At 58.0% G+C, this 19,755-nt stretch overlaps 2 protein-coding genes across 2 annotated transcripts; one reads left to right on the top strand and one right to left on the bottom strand.

The window, feature by feature from the left end:
• Positions 1-30: 30 nt before the first annotated feature.
• On the bottom strand, positions 31-6,643 carry C8G (complement C8 gamma chain). The gene is made up of 9 exons (XM_062505659.1): positions 6,452-6,643; positions 6,155-6,264; positions 5,862-6,123; positions 4,935-5,074; positions 4,223-4,293; positions 3,819-3,926; positions 3,427-3,528; positions 3,213-3,251; positions 31-197 (listed from the first exon to the last, which is right to left on the bottom strand). Exons 1-9 carry the CDS (start codon positions 6,641-6,643, stop codon positions 31-33), a joined length of 1,191 nt encoding a protein of 396 aa, XP_062361643.1.
• Positions 6,644-6,659: 16 nt separating this feature from the next.
• FBXW5 (F-box and WD repeat domain containing 5) lies at positions 6,660-19,239 on the top strand. Its single transcript, XM_062505786.1, has 8 exons — positions 6,660-6,987; positions 9,292-9,449; positions 10,068-10,242; positions 11,472-11,620; positions 12,947-13,427; positions 15,765-15,912; positions 16,806-17,018; positions 17,418-19,239. The coding sequence occupies exons 1-8, from the start codon at positions 6,798-6,800 to the stop codon at positions 17,662-17,664; spliced, it is 1,761 nt and encodes a 586-aa protein (XP_062361770.1). The 5' UTR covers positions 6,660-6,797; the 3' UTR covers positions 17,665-19,239.
• The last annotated feature ends 516 nt before the right edge of the window (positions 19,240-19,755 follow it).

The raw sequence follows: 19,755 nt of genomic DNA, 5'->3' as shown, positions 1-19,755 counted from the left end.
GCCGTGCGGGAGAGTTTGTTGAGCCCCTATTTATGGGCAGGCGTTGTGGCGGCCCCTGGGGAGCCAGCCCTGCCTCCCCCGAGCCGTTATGCAAGCTGGAGCAGGACGGAGTGCTGAAGCCAAAGGGCAGGCAGTGGATCCTGTGAACGCTTCTGTCCTGTTGATACGACATATTTGCTCCCGGGTGCCAAACTGCTCTGCAGTTAAAACAGCCAGTGGACAGTGCAGTGGCCGCCCTGCCCCCAGCGCTGCCCCATCCACACAGGGTGGCCTCACAGATTGTGAGGCACAGACAGTGTCTGTCAGATTCCAACCCAACCCATGGCACTTGACACCTGCGTGTGCTCCACGGGGACCCCCTGCTTTGCCTTGACTCAAGTCCCTGCATCAGCCAAGGAAGTATCTCTGCTGGCCCCAGCCCCCTCGGAGTGTGTCCCACTGGTGAGCCGGAGAGCTTAATGTTCAGCTTTCTGGGGACCACCACGCAGGCCCATGCACCCTGGAACTTGACATTGACCCACACTGCACCCTTTGTTGAAACGGGCTGGAGATGTCCCGTCCCGTTCCCCCCCACCTCCCCCCCCCCCTTGGTTTAGGGTCACCAGCAGCTACTAAGGTGCCCCCACTCAATCTGGGGACGACGCTTTAAGGGTTTGGGCAAGGCTGGCCATGCTGAGCACAGCCCCAAGCCCACGGCACAGCCCTGCCAAAGTGCTTTATGTAACGAGCATGTTTTCAGAACAGCTGTTTTTCCCCTGGCAGCACCCCCGCACATTCCCTTCCCCGCGCCCCGCTGCGAGGCCGACTTGCCCTGCGCACCCCTGTGCCTGACCGGCCCCGCGGATTTATGAAAACAAAACAAAAGCGGAGTCAGGCAGGACTAGACATCACGAGAGCCTGGTTGGGGCCTCGCAAACTGGGCTGGGGGGGCTCTGTGTTCCCCAGAGCTCACCCTCAGAGCGCCGGGGGAGCTCTCTCCATCGGGCAGAGGCAGGGAGCACCCGGGGCGTCACTGTCACTTGGCACTGCGGCAGCAACACAAAGTCCTCCTTGCTGCCAGGTACCTCCAGCTCCCTGCCCAGGTGCCAGGAGGGGGTGCCCGATGGATACCCGGGTGGTTGAAAAGCTGGGAGTCAGCCAAAGGATCTGGGTGGCAAAGCTGGTGCAAGCTCAGGAGTATGGGAGTACTTGGCATAGAGGGACACCACTGGTGGCAAGGGGCAGAAAGAGCAGGGGGAGGGGCATATAGCATAGACGGGCTATCTGGGCTGTGGGTTCTTGCAGCAGGTGGACACAGACCCTTGGGCATAACTTGGGCGTTTGTACCCAGAAATGGTTTAGCCTCAACGATGGATGGGCTGAGCCGGGATGAAGGGTGTGGGAAATCCTTCGGGACTAGCCCAGCTCCCCGGGGCTCTCCCCTTGCTTCCTTATCCCCCTGCCAGGTGCAGCCACTTCAGGGAGCAGGTAAATGAGCTGCATCCAGCAGCTCGGGGGCGGCCGGGCTGGACACGGCTGCCCCGCACGTGGGTGGTGGGAACAGGGACTGTCTCCAGCCTCATCACGTGGCTTCCCTTACATAATTCCCCGATAAACAACATGTGTTACCAGTTCCCGCTAGGATTGCAAAATGCCGGTGCTGGGCACAGAGGGCTGCTCCCCGCCCCGGGGGCTGCGGGGGGGCAGAAGGGGCCCCACACTTGCCTGCAGCCGGGCCGCTCCCTGCAGCCAGTGGCAGTGATTACCGCTTGACTGCAATGCATGGCAGGATGGCCTCTGCCAGGCTCCACACACAGGGAGAAGGGGTCCGATAAGGGGCTGTAGCATTAACTCGGGGGGGGTCTCCCCTAGTGGAAGACCCTGCAGCCCCCCCCCAGTCTCCTGCCTGTCTCTCTGAGAGGTAGTGGCTGTGTGGGCAGGAGTCCTGTGTGGGCAGGAGTCCAGCGTGGGCAGCAGCCCCTTGGGAAATAAACCCTGTAGGGCTGGGGCAGGGGAACGGGGTGTTTGCTGGCCCGGGAGGCCCTGGGGATGGGAAGCAGGACTGTGGGACTAAGATTTCCTCCCTTGGGGTTCCTCAGTGATCTCCCAGCTTCTTAGGAGAAAAAGCAGATGCTGTGCTCTCCCCAGCGGCCCTAAGTCCATGCCCCCTGTGGCCCCAGGTGTGGTGCTGTTCCCTTCAGTACCAGGCCCTCCCTTGCCCCTGACAGCTGGACCACAGGAACCACAATTCTGCCTTGCTGTCCCATGGCTGGAGAAGGCTCACAGAGAAGATGGCAGGGGTCTGCATGGAAGGGGGCTGCACAGCCCCCCAACATCCCCTCGGCATGCTCCAGCCAGGAGCACGTGTCCAAGGTTCTGGCAGCCCATGCTGGAGGCAGTGCTGGCCTGGCTGGGGCAGATCAAGAGGTGACTGGTCTGTACATGAGGTCTTCTCTGAGGCATTTACTGGTGTGTTGCTGGCTGCTGCAGGAGAGTGGGGCACAGACCAGAGGGGAGACACAAATTGGGAGGTACAGGACAAGGACAGACAGAGCTGCCAGCACAGCTGGAGGGGCTGAGAGGCTCCAGGGCTGGCTCCAGAGGTGTGGAGCAGCAGTGGGAACTGATGAAAAGTGTGGCTCAGATCTGTGTGGCAAATTGGCAGCTGGCTGAGGTAAGCTCTGGGACGCCCTGGAAACTCCATCTGCACCTACAGCTTCATTTCTGGAAGGAAGAAAAGTGCTGAGGGGCTGGATGGTTGTCCAAGCCCAACATCAGGGCTGGAGACCTATTTCTGCCTCCCCAAACATCAATGACAAGTGTTGGAGTTGTCCCCAGGGACCCCAGCCTTCACCCCAGTGTGCTCCTGTGGCAGGACATCTCATCCCAGACCAGCCCTCACCCCAGGAAATATCAATATAGATCCATCAAGGCCAGTCTGACCCATATGAGGGGTGAGTGGGCTTTGCTTTGCCAGGATGTACCTGATGACCATCCTGAGTGACAGTTTGCCACACAAGGGCACAGACTCTGTTCTGGGGAATGGTCTGGCATGGCCTCTCCTGTGCCAGATCAGGCCTCCTACATTGCTGAGGCAGGACCACAGAGCTATGGTGCAGTGTGGATCTGGCCCAGTGTGCCCAGCTCACTGCCAGGACAGGGACACCCAACTGGTGCCCAGTGTGGGACCAAGCCTGGCACACCCAGTGCATCACCCCGCATCTCCAACTCACCATCGAGGATGTGAAACTCATCTGCAGAGTCACAAAACCCTGCAAGAGATAGAGGCATGGGGGGATCACTTTGTCTGGGACCTGGCACCCTCCAGCCCCTGCACCCCCAGGACATTGCAGGGCACAGCCCTATCCTTGCATCTTTGTCCTTGGGGTGGCTGGAACACTGGGACAGAACCCACACGGGTCTCCCTGAGGGCCGTATGCCACCCACCGTAAGCGGGGAAGTGGTAAGTCACATCCTCACTCAGACCCACAGCCCTGACGCGCTGCTCGAACTTGTCCATGACAGCATCACTGACCAGGCTGGTCCGTCCTGCACATGGGGAGACACCATCAGTGGCCTCAGGCCCTACCTGGCCCTGGCCCAAAGCCCCCCATGACCCTATACAAGGCTCAAGCCCAGGGGGCTTTCAGCTCAGAGGAGTGGGTTCCCAGTTTTCTCCTTACCTGCTCCCCCAGAGCATCTGGGGACAATTCTCCAGCTGGGAGTGACCCCCATTCCCATGTTGGGTCCTCCGAGGCTTCAGCTGGCCTCTCCAGAGTCCATCACAGGCTCCCCACCCCTGTCCTTCACCTGCTATGAGGCCTCAAGCCCCAACCTACCATAGAGCTTAACAGAGATGCTGTAGCCCTTCTGGTAATAGAGGATTAGGAAGCTGCTGGCATCAGCCTCACCCACCACCACATCCACCTTGCTGCTTTTCCTAAGGCCTGGGAAGAATGAGAGCGCTGTTAGTCCCAGTCAGTCGTGGTTAGCCCCAGCATCATCCAGGGCCTTCATTTCACCACAAGCCAGGTGTACATGGGGTGAAAATCAGGGCCAGAGTGGGGCAGCCCCACAGGCACCAGCCTATGATGTCACCCGTGATAGCATCCAGCACTTAGGGACCCAAGACATAAAATACAGGGAGTGCACTGGGAAGAGGGACATTAGTACCAAAACCCTGCTGAGAGCAGGACTGGGGGGCTCCAGCAGCCTCCTGCCACCCCAGACCAGTCTCCCTCACCCTTCAGCAGGAAGCGTCCAGGGGCCTGGGCAGGAAGGTAGTGCTGCCTGATTTCCCAGCACATCCTGTCCCTGCATGGGGAGAGGAGGAGAAGATGTCAGTACAGGCAGTGGAGAATCTTCCCACATCCCTGCCCACCCTGCCTGCCAAGGCTCACACACTGTCTGTTTCCTTGGGACTTTGTTTTCTCCTTGCGGAAAGATGTACCAGAACACCAGGCAGACACTGTGAGAGATGCTGAGCCCAAAATCTGCTGAGCCTAAGGAGTCCCTGCTACCTCCCTACAGCACTGTGCTCAGGACCTCACGGCCCACCAGGCTGGGTAAAGTGCTCACAGATATGCTGAACGTCCCCATCCTCAGACATGCTGCCCCTGGGATAGTCCCAAGAGCCAGTCCTGGGCTGGGCAGCCATGGAGCCACCACATGCCTCAGTTTCACCAGCCTGGCTGTCCTCACACTGACCAGCCCAGGCACCCCCAGCCCAGCATGGGCAAGTGGCCATATGGGTGGCAGGGTGCCCATCGTGGCCAGGGCTTCCACTACCAAACTTCCTGAAGGGTATCCCACCCACACCTGGCTCTGGGCCAGCTCTGTCCTCTTTGGAGTCTGTGGCCAGGGCACTGGCACTGCTCTGACCTGCCCATCCCAGGGCACCAGTCCTGTTCTGACCTGCCTGCAGCATCACTGTCCCTGTGCCCAGCATCACTCACAGTTTCCTGAAGGTGCTGATGGCCAGGCTCTGCCCATCCAGGACGGTCATTGTCATCATTGTGGCCTCGAGCTGGTGGCTGTGCTCTGCCAGGTAGCTGCAGCGGGAGGCCATGCTGACCAGGAACCACTTCCCTGAGAGCTACATGGCACAGGGATGGCACTATGCACAGGGCCACCAGCCTGGGGTGCCACCACTCAACCACCCTGAGCACCCTCCTTCCCTTCTCTTGGCACCTCTGCCCACAGCCTGTCCCTTGGGGTGCCTACAGGGTACAATTGCCCTTCTTCAGGTGCTGGTAGGTGGGATGGCAGGGCAGAAGGAGCCTGACATGGGGACAGGCTGGGGGTGTGTAGGGGACGTCCAAGGCACCTGCCTATGGCTCACACTGCCCACAGCACTGCAGGCACCCCAATGCCACACTGGGTGTGTGCTGGGCATCACTTTATGCTGCACCCCCAGCTCGGCCTCACCAGCAGAGCCCCGAGCTCAACCCAAGCCCCAGAGTGAGGGTGGCTGCACTGGTCCTGCGGCAGCACCAGATGGATGAGGATGGGGGTCCTTGTGCAGTTTCGGCCCCTGCGCCTGCTCTGTGGGCACCTCTGCAGGCAGTGCCGGGGCTGAGCTGAGCTCTGGCAGCCCTGGCTGTGTGTGGGGGCTACCGAGGGCCTCGGGCTTGGGCATGGGTTGGGGAGGACAGTGGAGGTCAGTCCTGGAGGAGGACATCAGATGGGCCGCAAGGGTGGTCATGAGGGAGAAGAGCACAGGGGATACAGGAGGATGGGCTGCAAAGCCGGGTCTGGGGGGGGGAACACCGGGGGTCAGCCCTGTAGAGGCATATGGAACAGGAACCACCGAGACTCCCTGCAGCCCACTCAAGTGCGCGGGATCAGCGGATGCCCACAGACCCCTCTGCCCCGCCCCTCACCTGGTGGAGGCTGAGCCCCTCCTGAGCCGCCACCTTCTCTAGCGCACTCTGGGGAGGGGGCGGCCGCCGTCTCTGCGCCGCCCTCTGCCCCCGCGCCGTAAGGAGCAGCCCGAGGAGCAGAAGGGTGCGCAGGGCCGCCATGTGCCGGTGTGTGAGGCCAGCGCTGCCAGGAAGCGGCGGGGCTAGGCGGGCACAGCCGGGAGCCACGAGCCCTCGTGGCGATTGGACGGGGTCATCGCCGGGGTCATCGCCGGGGTCATCGCTGGGGTCAGCGGCAGGGACAGGGCCGGGACGGGCTGGAGTTCAGTGAGCGGGCCCGGACAGGGCCGGGGGTTGAGGAGGGGCCAGGGCGGGTGGGCCCGGGGGGTCCCCGGAGCGGGGCCTGTTTGGAATGGGGCGTGGCCTAAATGGGGCCTGGGCGTGTCATATGGGGGGTGTAACACATTGCTGGCGTGGTCTGTGCGGGGCGTGGTCGGACCGGGCGTGACGGGGCAGCGCTGCCGCTGCAGGGCCACTCGTGAGCGATCGCGCCGCGCTCGGCTCGCTGCGCCTGGCAGGCTGCCGAGAGCCCTGTGGTGGAGCCGTCAGGCCTGCAGCCAGACGCGCCCGGTGATTGGCCGGCGGAGGAGCTCCAGGAGCGCCGGCCGGAAGTGGCGGGGCGGGGGCAGCAGAGGCGCCGAGGTGCGGGGGGACAGCGGGGACACCGGGCACGGGGAGCACCGGGCACCAGCCATGGGGGACGCCGGGAAAGCCGGGCACGGCACGGGGGGGACACCGGTCATGGGGGGCACCAAGGCACCGGGCACCAGGCACGGCACGAAGGGAGCAGCGGGCAAGGCTCGTGGGGGGCCGTGGGCCCTGGGCGGATGTGGGTCCCCGATCCGGGCCTGACATCACCACCTCGCTCGGTTCCAGGCGCGGCGGCAGAATGACACGATGGACGCGGGCTGCCCTCGGCTCCCAGACACCGTCCTGTTCGAGATCTTTCTATACCTGGACCACGCCGACGTGCTGTCGGTGGGGCTCGTCTGCCAGCAGTGGCGCGCTGTGGCCCGCGACGAATTCCTGTGGAAGGAGCTTTTCTACCGCTACTACCGCGTGTCCCGGGATGTGCCGCGGCACCCAGGTGCGCTCCGGGGCGCGGGGCTAATCCCGGGGGACGACACCTGCCGTGAGCCCGGGATGGAGACTGCACTCCCCTTGCTCTGCCCTGTGCCCGCCGCTGTCGGGGTGGTGGAACCCTTGAACCGCGTCGCGTCAGCTGTGTTACAGTGTCAGGGGCTGAGATGTGCACGGGGAGTGCTCTGGTTCTGCCCAGACGCTTCAGAAACGGGGATCAAAGGGCTGAAAATGCTTTGCCTTTCTCTTTTTTTTCACAGAAAGGAGGTTTCAGCTTTCTAGCCAGGTGCTCTCTGTAGCTGTTGTCCAGAGAGATCCTGGGAGTCGCAGTGAGTCACCACATGCTGCTGCATCCCATCCTGCATGGGATCTGTGGAATCACTGCTGGCTTGGCCTTTCGGGAACTTAGCAGCCCCTCTAATGCATGTCCTCTCCAACTGGACCAGGCACTGCCACAAGCACCATTGATTGCCCTGAGGTTTCCAAGGGCTGGGCTGTGCAGGGACACCTGTGCCTCTTTGGGGGAATGTGTGGCCCTGTGACAGCACTGGGTACATGTACTGAGTCAGCAGCTGCCCCACGGCACCAGGGCAGGTTGGACTTGATCTGGGCTCACAGCAGGAGCTGACAGAGCCTGGCAGGGTTGTCCCTGGCCAAGCTGTCAGAAGGCTTGGGGGTGGTAGTTGTGTGATCACAGCTCTGCTCGCTGCTGAGCATCCAGTACTGGAAGTAGTTTGGTGCAGTCTGGAAGGATGACCCAGCTCTGTGACACCAGCTGGGACCTGGCAGCAGGAGCCCTTGCTGCCCAGGAGGATTTCTCTCCAAGCAGCCTATTCCCAGTGTCTTGCAGGGCGCAGGAGGGCTGTGCAGGGTACCCCCGGCTGTGGCTGAGGGAACTGGGTTGTGAGTTGCAGTGGCTACAGAAGGGCAGGAAGAAATGTCAAGGCTCAGGCTGATCTCCTTGCAGCAGGAACACCACTGCAGAGGGGCTCTGGGAGAAGGTGGATGTCCATGGGATTCCTCCAGGCTGTATGACTTTGCTCTTCCAGACCCTGGGAGCTCTATGGGGCTGAGGATATTCTACTTAGGGTTTTTCTGAAGCCTTTTGGCCAGGCTCATTCCTTTCCAGCCTCCTGGAGCCGCTTAGTCAGCTGCCAGCCCTGTTCTTGGGCACTAATTAGGATCAAGCAGCTGGTGTAGCTCAGTAACGTATTCAGGCACCTCCCTGGTTGCTGGAGCTGTGGGCACCCTGCACAAGGCAGCAGGACAGGGACAGCTGGCAGACATGGACAGGGGAGCTGGAGAATGAGTTTGGGGAATAACTCTGCCAGCCTGGCTGCCCTGGGCAACCCCATGGTTAGAGGAATGGTATCCAATGGGTCTGTAAGGTGAAATGTTGCGTTTGCTTGGCCAAATGGGGCCTGCCTAAGGTTTTCCTAGCCAGATGGGCTGGGACCAGGAGGTTCAGAGGGGGTTGAAGCCCAGCCTCAAGCAGCAGTGGGATGTGCTGGCAGCAAGCTGGTCCCTGCCTGCAGGAGCAGGTGCCTCCTGGCCTGCAGTGTGTTCCAAAAAATCCTTCAGTCTGCTCAGTGTCACTAGGAAAGTTGGCCCTTATCCATATGTCTAATCCTCTTTGCTTCTCTGGGATTTGCTGCTACAACAAGTCTGTAGGCTTCCTGGCTGGGCCCTTCATTAAGAATCTTCTTTGTCTTTTATTGTCTATCAATATGACTCCCATGAATGTGCCCCAGGCTGTGCTCAGCACACTGTGCCCAACTTCTGTTCTTTCAGCTTTTTCAAGTCTCTTGCCTCATGGAGATGTTTTTTTTTCCTGCTCCCAGAACCTTTCTGGAACCGTCTTAATTCTGTGTTAGACAAGACAGATAATCAGTGCAGAGCTGGGTATGGTGAGGAGCAGCTTCCCTCTTGTCCCTTCTGGTTGATTTGTGTTTGCTGGAGCATGTGTTCCTTCTCAGGCCTGTTTCGTCCTGAGCAGGGTTTTGGTCTGACAGCCAATGCCTCTGCCTGGGCTGTTCCAGCAGGGGCTGTGCTTCTTTGGAAAGCAGAGGTGTGGTATGGAGCAGTGTGTGTACTGGAAGAAAGGGGTTTTTGTGTGTTGGAGTAGGGAAGCTGCTGAGGAAAATGCTGAGGGCTGGTAGCTGAACTGCAGCCCTGGGTTGGTGCCCCAGCAGAGCTCCTGGCCTTGCTCACAGAAGCCAGGATTGGTTTATTAAAGCTTGATGCCATGTTTAGCCCAGTTCTGCTTCTCTCCACTCACACTCCTGTCCCATGTCCCTGCTCTGTGCTGCAGGTGCTGTCTCCTGGTATGATGAGTTCCAGAGACTCTACGACACCATCCCTTGTGTGGAGGTGCAGGCCCTGAAGGAGCATAATGACCAAGTTCTGCACCTGAGCTTTTCCCATTCCGGCTGCCTGTTTGCATCATGCTCCAAAGACTGCACGGTCAAGGTAAAGTGGTAGGTGCCCTGCCCAGCCCTTGCAGCCTTTGTTCAGTGGGGCTTAGCCCTGAGAGCAGCCTTTGGGAAGTCTGTGGAGAGGTTTGACCAGATGTCCCTGGACTTGGGCTGGTTCCTGCCCAAGCTGTCTTTTAAGCTATAGAAGTAATGACTCCTGCAAATGTAGCCTTGAGGGCTGTGGATTCCAGCTCCAGCCTTAGTGTGTGTGGAGGTGGCTGAGGTGCTTTGCTTTCCGAGGTGCAGATCAGTGCCCTGTTGTGCTCTGGGTCTGTTGAAGACTGGGGAGATAATGATCCACTGGGGAGATAATGATCATGTCTTGCCTGCGTGGTTGTCCTGGGAGGAATCTGAACATGCTGGAAACCCAGCTGTGATAGCACTATCCGCTGCCTGAACACCCTCTCCTCTGGCCAGTGGAGCAGCAGTTCTCCGTTTAGCCCCTCTCCATTTTCTGTCAGGGGAGTGGACAGGGATATGGTGAGTGGGAGACAGTTAAATGGGGTTTTTGATACTGTTTGTTTTTCATGTCCCAGTGAGTACTGGCAGAACAGATAAAATGGAATCACTCTCAGGCTGCTCAGCAGCTTCCTGACTGTCCATTTCTCTGTAGATCTGGAGCAATGAGCTGGACATCTCCCTGCAGCACAGCTCCAACATGAGGCCATACAACTGGAGCTACACCCAGTTCTCCCAGTTCAACTCCGATGACTCCCTCCTACTGGTATCTGGTGTCTTTGTGGGGCCTCACAACTCCTCCTCGGGGGAGATTGCTGTGATCAGCATGGGTAAGTGGGCCTTCCCTAGGGCATATGAGTGTTGGGTGAGGGAGTTTTCTTTTTCTTTGGGTGTGCAGTAGCCTGGCCTCAGCTTGTCCTGACTCCTGAGCTAAGGGGTTCCAATCACAGGTCTAGAGGGGAAACCTCACAGACAGCCTTAACTCTGGGTCACTACAGCAGCACCTCAAGGCAGTGTTTCATGTATTTAGTGTCACTTCTCTACTAAGGGTTATCCACATCACTCATCTTGAAGCCCCTGCCTCTGGCGTATGTGGTGCTTGGCATAGAGCCACAGAAACCCGGAATGATTTGGGTTGGAAAAGACCTTAAGGCTAATCTTATTCCAGCTCCCTGCCATGGGCAGAGACACCTTCCACTATCCCAGGCTGCTCCAAGCCCCAGTGTCCAGCCTGGCCTTGGACACTTCCAGGGATCCAGGGGCAGCCACAGCTGCTCTGGGCACCCTGTGCCAGGGCCTGCCCACCCTCCCAGGGAACAATTCCTTCCCAATATCCCATCCATCCCTGCCCTCTGGCAGTGGGAAGCCATTGCTCCCTGTCCTGTCCCTCCATCCCTTGTCCCAGGTTCCTCTCCAGCTCTCCTGAAGCCCCTTTAGGCACTGGAAGGGGCTCTGAGGTCTTCCCAGAGCCTTCTCTAGGCTGGATACACACAGCTTTCTCAGCCCATCTCCAGAGGGCAGTGGCTGGATCCAGCCCTCAGATCACCTTTGTGGCCCTAGTCTCACCCTTAGGTCTCACAGGGCTTTCTGAGGTGCTGTCACCTGAGCCTGTTTCACTTGTGCTGCAGCTCTGTGTATGAGACATATCCCCACTGTGTTATCTCACCATCTTTGGCAGAATCCCACAGTAGGGACTCCAATCAGGAGCGCACAGCTGCCTTGGCTGGAGAGTCCTCAGGCCCCAGGGGTGGGAGGGAAGTTCTGTATGTGTTTAACTCGTTCTTGTCCCCAGGGCCTGCTCTGGGCCCCGCTCAGGAAAAGGGTGGCTGGTTGGATTGCTCTGATTCTGTGCACTGCCCTGTTATTTTGGTTCATTTGTGCAAGGTATCATCACACATCTCTGGAGAAAAGAGAAATAATCTGTCTCTGTAGCAGTGGTTGGGAGCTGGGTGGGGGTTGGCCTCTCCCACAGAGACCTGGATCCACTTCTCCTCTCCCACACGGTTTCTCCAGGGCTCTTGCTGGAAGTTACTGCCTCACAGTCATGTTTCCCTTCCAGAGAACTTCACGCTGCTTTCCAGGGTGAGGAATAAGCCCTATGATGTGTTTGGCTGCTGGCTGAATGAAACCAACTTGATATCAGGCAATCTGCATCGGATTGGGCGCATAACCTCCTGCTCAGTGCTGTGGCTGAACAATGCTTTCCAGGTGAGCTGCCTTCCTGCCAGCTTCATAGGCAGTGAAGCTTCCTGCTGGCTCCTGGGGGGAGGGAAAGCTGCAGGGAAGAATGGCTCAATCCTCCTGTCCTCCCTGTTTGTCTCCTCTGACTTGCCCTTGGGATCCTGAGCTCGAGGCAAGCCTTGCATGAGGTTTCTCCATGCTCGGTGTTGTGATACTCACTACAATGTTCTAACTCTGCCCTCAGATCTTGTTAACTTTGGCCACATTAATTAGGCTGAGGAGTTGGCTGCAGTGCTCCATAGCATGCATTGCCCAGCAGCAGGGCTGCTGAGGTCCTTGATAGTCTGGAGCTGGGCCTGTGACTACTGTAGCCTGGCATGTGTCCCAGCAATGGCTCTTCTCCCACTTGGTAGCTCAGGGTGTTCCTGGGAGCTGGAGGCAGAGCTCAGCCCTGCCTGGCCTTGCTGAGGTTTCTTAGGTCAGGTGCTGTCTCTGATTCAGTGATGAGACTTGGAGAGCCAAGTGTGCTGGCCTCAAACTGCTCATTCACTCCCTGGCACTTGGGCTGCTCAGTCGTGTTTCCCATGTTTTGCATGTTTTGGTGTCACACCTGCACATCCCCATGTTTTGTGATTTTAACAAGATGATAACCCCAGGTAAAATCCTCTGGTAGCAGAGATCCTTCCCACAGCCACATCTCTGTGCTACATTGAGACATTACCCCAGCATTACCCTCTTCCATTTCTGAGATGCTAGGAAGGACCTTGACCATAACAAGGGTGTGTGGGAGTACAGCTGCAGACCGGGAGCAGTGCAGCAGAGGCGGTACTTGCTCTGTGTGTCTGGAGCAGATTACCAAGCTGCCCCTGCTGAGGGGTACAAGCACACTCCAGGAGCATTTTCTGCCACTGGTGCTGTGGGCCAGAGGGATCCCACTTCTTTCTTATCGCAAGAGGCCTGTTCATGAAATCCATGTTGATCATAGAATGTCGAGTATCCTGAGGTGGAAGGGACCCACAGGGATCAAGTCCAGCTCCGGGTCTTGCACTGTAAAGCACCAGGTAGCACCAGCTGATGACCTCAGGGTACAGTGGCAGCAGGGCTGCCCAGCTGGTGTGCTTCCGTGCTCTACTGCTGCCTGCCTGCAGGAATGTTTTCTGTCGCTTTTGTCTCCAACCAGCATAGGAAGGAGCTCAGTAGAACTGTCAAGCCTGAGGCCGGTTCTTGTGTCAGTGCCCCACACACAGTGTCAAGGGATTCGTGGGGGCCGGTGCCCCTGCACTAGTTCAGGTCTTGGTTTGAACTGTGGGAGTAATGTGGGGGTTCTTGCTCACTTCTCCCCTCTGCTCGCAGGGCATCGAGTCTGAGAATGTGAATGTAGTGAAGAGACTGTTCAAAATCCAGAACCTGAATGCCAGCACCATCCGGACCGTGATGGTGGCTGACTGCAGCCGGTACGATTCCCCGGATCTGCTCCTGGACTACGAGGAGCAGCTGGCTGCTTCCTCCACCTGCCCAGTCTTTGATCTTGGCAGTGACAGCGAGGAAGAAGAGGCCAAGCCCAAGCCACCTCTGGAGCCAGCCATGCAGGAATTGCCGGATGCTGGGGGTGTGCCGGCTGAGCATGGGCTGCAGCAGCTCTTTGATGATATCATGGAGGGCCGTGTGAGGCCTGCCATGACTGAGACAGAGCTGGAGACAAAGGTGGCTGAGCTGTTTGTGCACAGCAGAACTAAACCCCCTGAGCCAAACCTGCTCCCCACAGACAGCAATAGCAAGACAAAGTACTTGATCTTCACCACAGGATGCCTCACCTACTCCCCACACCAGATAGGTAAGGCTGGGTCCGAGCCTGGGATAGCTGGGGCTCCCTGGGGGCCTGGGCTACAGCTGCACTTGGGATTTGGGTCCAGAGAGGACCTGGTCTCTCTGCTGGCTGTTTGTGAGGTGTGAGCTGCAGTTTGCTCTGGATTCTGAGAGGCCCCATCACTGAGGGGAGTTCCACCTCCTCCACTTGCTGAGGGTTGGTTAGTTGCTGCCAGCATGAAAGTCATGGCAAAGGCTGAGCAGAAAAGCAGAAAGAGACTCTGGTTAAGGACACCAGCCATGAACAGCAGTGGGTGCAGGGGCAGGGCAGCAGTTGCCCTGGAGGAGTGTGTAAAAAGACCTCGGTCCTGTTCTCTTGTGGGAGTAGGCAGGGCATCAAGGCAAGTGTGGTCTGAGCAGCATGGAGCTGATGTGTGAATCACTTGTGCAGTGCCCCTGCCCCTTGCCTGCCTCCCCTCTGCTGTGGGTGGGAGTGAGCACTTGGGACTGGGGAGGTTTCCAAGGAGATTATTCACTGCCCCAGCCAGTGTTTGTGTGGGGAGTGATTCTGGGCAGGTTGTAGCCTCCTCTGTTGTACCAGAGAGGTGCAATGGGCTGTGGGTGTAGCATGCACCAAGCCGTGGCATGGCTGGTGACCCTGTCCTGTGTTAGGATGTCACTTGCTCTCACCTGGGGCACTTCTGTTAAGGCAACAGGTCTAGCAGAATTTAGAGGAAATCCTCTGGGGACCTCCTCAGGGGGGAGCAGGAGCAGGTAGACTGGCTGTTGCCCAAGAGATGCTAAAGCTGGCAGAGGTGGAAAGCACCAGGGGTGTGGGGAAGGAGGGAGGTGTTCCCAGACAAGATTGCTTTGAAGCCAGACAGTTTCAGTTCCTTTCACTGCTCACACAGTTAAAGCCTTGCTTCCTTGCTCTCCTGACTTTCCCATGACATGGTCCCACACTAGTACAGCCCAGTAAGGTGGGGGAAGGCAGTTTCCAGAGCTGTAAATAACTTAGTCTTTGCCCGCCTCAATTAGGAATATGACCTGGACTGAATGAGGTCTACTCCATGCCCCTGCCCATGGGCTGGGTTTGCAGACAGCCATGGTGACTCAGCCCTGGGCTGAGCTGAGGCAGCACGTGGATCCCCTGGGCTGAGCCAAGGCCACCTTGCAAACTGCAACTCGCCACACACCAAGGCCGAGCCTTTGGGCTCCTGAATTCCTCTGCAGCCTCCCAGGGCTGAGGGATTTGTGTGATGCCTTTGAAGTCTGTGGCTCCCTGGCTGGTGGCCAGCACTTGCAGTACAGGCTGCTGCTTGGAGGGCTAGATACTGGTTCAGTTGCTGTCCCACCATGAGTCACTGCAGTGTCGCTTGCCTCTTGGTTTGTGTCAGAACTGGCCCTGTGCACCTGCTCTGTGCCCACAGGACCTAAAGAAGCTCACTCTGTGCTCACCTCTCTCTCTATGCAATGCTGCTCCAGCCTGAACTCCTTGAGTTCCCATTTCTCATGCTGGTTCCAGGTTGAGCAGCCTGTCCTGCTGACTCTGAGTTTGGAACAGGGAGCATGGTGCTGTGGAAATGAGGATGCTGTTGAGCAGTGCCAGTGGGGTGGAAGAGCACCAGTTCTGCCCCAAGGAATGGGATGGGATGGCCATGCCACCTTCCAGCTCCCCCTGGACCTGCTGAGGATGGAGCCTGTGTGTGCCCAGGAACTACTGAGGCTCATAGGGGTCCTCCAGGAAGCCGTTGGAGATAGGCAATTTGTGGAGCTGTTTGTGTTTTGGACCTCTGCAGAGCTGGAAGGGGACAGGGCTTGACCCGTCACTTGTCTCATTTAGTCAGAAGCTACAAAGCGCTTGAGTACAATTTGGGTTTAAATGTCTGTCCTTTGAGCTTTCTGAGACAGATCCCCACCTGAACTTGAGTGTCAGGGGAAAGCCCTGCCACAGCCAGTGCATCCACTGGGCTGCTCCAGGCTGGCTACTGCAGAGAATGGGCCCAGTCCAGGGGATAATTGAGGACAAAAACTCTTCTACAACTAGTGTGTCTCCTGGGGCAATGCAGCTTCCATGTGCTCCAGAGATGGGGTGAGGTGAGGTTTGTTTGTACCCACAAGTACTGGGATCTCACTGTCTGGGGTTGGATGTGCCAGGACATTGCTCATGGACAAGGTCCTGGCCCAAAGCCCACTTGGGGAGCTGAAGGAGCCTGACCAGGACAGCAGGCCTGTCCCAAACCTTGCCCAGCAAGCTGGTTCTCCTTTCTTAGCCAAGGCAAACCTCTCCCTGAAGCCTGGGACCTCCCCCAGCCCTGCTGGCAGCAGCCTGCGGAACTGCCTCCCTCTACTTTCTGTCCCACAGGGATTAAAAGGATCCTGCCCCATCAGATGACAACTGCAGGGCCGGTGCTGGGGGAGGAACGGCGCTCAGATGAATTCTTTGACTCTCTGGATCATGTCATCGACATCCATGGGCACATCATCGGCATGGGCCTCTCCCCTGACCACCGGTGAGCACAGAGGGCTTCAGCAACTGTCAGGGTGGGCAAGAGCTGCTCATGGGCTCTGTGGGGTGACCAGGACATGAAGTGACTGTTGTGGATGGATTGGGTGCCTGCTTGTGGGGTGTTACTGCTGAGCATTGCCTCTGGCTGGGGCAGAAATTTGTAACTGAGCCCAGCTCAGGATAGGGTGGCTCCTTCTGAGAATGGAGGAGCTGCCTGCATCAATGTGTCTTTTTCCTGAGGTAGATCATCCATAGAATCCTAGGATTGTTTGTGTTGGAAGGTAGCTTAAAAACCATCTAATCCCCATCCTCCTGCCATAGGCAGGAACACCTTCCACTCTCCCGGGTTGCTCCAAGCTCTGTCCACTTGGCCTTGAATGCTTTCAGAGATGGGGCAGCCACAGCTGCACTGGACAACCTGTGCTAGGGCCTCACCACCCTCATAGGGAACAATTTCTTTCTAATATCCCATCTAACCCTGCCCTCTGGCAGTCAGAAGCCATTCCCTGTGTCCTGTCCCTCCATCCCTTGTGCAAAGTCCCTCTTCACCTCTTTGGAACCCCTTCAGGCATTGGAAGGGGCTCTGAGATTTCCCTGGAGCCCTCTCTTCTCAAAGGCGAACACCCCCCGCTCTCCCAGCATGGCTCCAGAGCAGAGAGGCTCCAGCCCTTGGAGCACCTCCATAGCCTTCTCTGGAGTCCAGCATTTCTACATCCTTCTTGTGTTGGGTTCCCAGTGCTGGAAGCTGCTCTGCAGATGGGGTGTGCCAGGAGTGTTCCAGCAGCTTGATCCCTGTTTCAGCCTGGATTTCAGTGAGCTGGGCTGCAGGCTTCATCCCTCCTGTGCCAGGGGACTCTGTGTGAGCTCTGGGTAACCCCTCCCCACCCTCTCCACAAGGTACCTGTATGTGAACAGCCGGGCCTGGCCACGGGACTGCGTCATCTCGGATCCAATGCAGCCGCCTCCCATTGCTGAGGAGATCGACCTGCATGTATTCGACCTGAAGACCATGAAGGAGGTGAAGCGAGCGCTGCGCGCACACCGGGCCTACACACCCAACGAGGAGTGCTTCTTCATCTTCCTGGACGTCAGCAGGGACTTTGTAGCAAGGTGAGGGGGTGGGCAAGATCCTGATCCTGCATCTGGGAAGGCCTGGGGCTGTTGCTGTGGGATGGCCAGGTGAGCAGAACACTGCTGTGTGTTGGGAGCAGAGCAGGGAATGGAATTGGAAAGAACAGAGAGACTGACTTGGAAAGTGCTGATAAAGGGTGGCTGCTCTGGTCCTGCTGTAAATTCCTGAGGAAAGAGTAAATCTGAGGCTGTGGTGTGTTTGGTGACATGTGCCAAATGCCCTTCATGGGGCTGCATGTGCTGTGGGGTGAGCTGAGGGGCCCTGGATCTCAGAGGGAGCTGCCTGCACAGGATGAAGCTCATGGAGGCAGGGTGTTGGGGCTGCTGGGCTGGCACTGGGAGCAGTGGGACACCCTGACCACTGTCTCTCCACTGCAGTGGGGCAGAGGATCGACACGGCTACATCTGGGACCGGCACTACAATATCTGCCTGGCTAAGCTGCAGCATGACAACGTGGTGAACTCAGTGGCATTCAGCCCGGTGGAGCAGGAGCTGCTGCTGACAGCCAGTGATGACACCACCATCAAGGTGTGGCGGTCCCCACGGGCCGTGCGTATCCGGCAGGCCAGGAGGCCCCGGCCCAGGAAACTTCTCTTCTCCTGGCTCATGAACCAGAAAAGCTGAACCCGGGTACATTTGCTCCTGCAGCTTCCTCACTGCAGCACCTCCTTCTGAGCTCACAGAGCCCTGAGCCCTGCACAGAGATGAGCTCTAGGTACACAAATCTTAGGGCTGAGCCCGGAGTGGCCCTGGCAGCGGGAACTGACTCCTCCTTGAAGCACTGGCTTTGGACAGGAGCTGGGGCCCTGTTGTGGGTCTGTCAGGCAGCAGCTGAGCTGGTCACTGCAGGGTGGGCTCCCACAGCTTCTCACCAGTGTTGCTACTTGGGCATAGCTCTCTGGGCTCAGGGGACACTGAGGCATGTCATGTCCACTGTGGGTCTGTGTGAGCTGGTGACGTGGCCAAGCGTACTGAGAGCCACCAGCAGAGTGCTTGGCAGGAGCTGTGGTGCAGCTGCGCTGCCTGACTGCAGGACTCTTAACATTGACGTTTTATTTATGTGTGTTTGTCCCAAAGCTCCACAGGCAACTCAGCTGGCTGCTGCGGAATGTCAACTGCCTCCTCCCCATGGCACCTCTGCCTGGAGGCCAGCAGGGACTGGGGGCAGTGAGGGCGTGGCAGGGCCAGGGATGGGAGCCTGACTGGCCTCAGGGTCTGTGTATTGGTATCATCAATTTCCTAACTTGGGAGAGGGGAAGGCTAGTGGTCACATGGTGCTGGCTGTGCCTCGGTCTTCCTCTGAGTAGCACTTCAGTAAGCTATGGATCAGGAACGTATTTATTGTGGGGGATCTGCTGTCCCTTTCTGGGGTACTCAGGAGGACAGCTTACCTCCTGCCCATGCTACCCAATTGTGGCACTTTAGGTTCTCTTAGTATGTTCTCTGTGAATAGGTGTAGGCACCCACAGGTGCTGCAGGTATTCATTCACGTGCAGGTGATGGGGACTGAGCCCTCCTGCCTGCAGTGACAGCTGAATAAGCTCCCTGTCCCTGGGACTGACCCACCATGGAGGGGCTCAGCTCCTCCAGGACCCTACAGGCAGTGGGGACAGTCACTTGGAGTTATTACAGACTCACTGGTGTTCACTGTCTGTCCCTTGAGCTTCTCTCCCTGTAGCAGGTACCCAAATGTCAGAGTCTAAAATTAAGCTCCTAATCTTGACCTGGCCTAGATGGGGCCCTGAGGAGCTGCTGTCACTCCTGGAAGCAGGGCTGGGAAGGAGCCACAAGGGGGAGGCATTTTGGGGCCCCTCTGGAAGCCCTGGGGCAGGTGCCTGTGCCATTCCTGGTCTGGGGTTGCTGATAGACCTGACAGAGGTGGCAGTTCCTGTCACAATGGCATTGATGGCTTTAGCAGCCTGTGCAGCAAGAGGGTTGTGTCCTGCTGTGCCCCAGCTTTATCTAAAACCCCCATACTCAGGTTTTCTGTCATGAAATGAGGGATTCCTTCATGTATGTGTGCACACAGGCTCCACATCCCGCTTTGTCCAGTCACACAGCGAAGGAACAGCCTCTTCTCCCCCCCCCCCCCAACTGTGAACTCTCCACCCGTGGCTCCATGCAGCAGCGAGTGAGGCACTGAGGTGTTGTTTGTACTGAGTTTTGCTCTTCACTCTGGCATTGAATAAATACTCTGCTAAAGCATCTCTGCGATGTGAGCATGTTATTTTCTGAGCACTGCTCTGCTGCGGCAGACTTGAGGCCAGGACTGTCACAGGGTTGGGCTGGGGCACTGCAGGAGCTGCTGCCCAGCCTGTGCTTACCTGCCCTGGGCTGGGGAGTGTGGGTAGAGGGCTGTGAGAGGCAGGGACGGCCAAAGGGCAGCAAGTGTCCATGGCAGCCAGGGCTGAACACTGCAGGCTCCAGGACAGGCTAGGGGCTGGATCCCTCCTCGATTTATGTTTTTCCAAGCACTAGCAAGGCACAGAACAGGTAAGAAGAGAACCCTCCAGTGCTGTTTGGCATTCCTGTGCAAAAGCAGCCTCCTGAGCTGCAAATGCTACTCTCCCCTCATTGCCCTTTGCATTTCCCTGGTGCAGTAGCTGCCGTGATATGAAGGGGGTCTGGGGGGCTTCCCAGAGGGGACGCATTCCCATGGTCATCCCTTGTGTTTGTCTCTTCCACACACAGTGAGTGGAAGCCACCAGGCTGCTG

This window comes from Cinclus cinclus, chromosome 19, assembly GCF_963662255.1.
Source record: "Cinclus cinclus chromosome 19, bCinCin1.1, whole genome shotgun sequence".
Lineage (NCBI taxonomy): Eukaryota > Metazoa > Chordata > Aves > Passeriformes > Cinclidae > Cinclus > Cinclus cinclus.
Note: the sequence above shows the minus strand (reverse complement) of the source record. Positions and strands in the feature narration are given on the sequence as shown.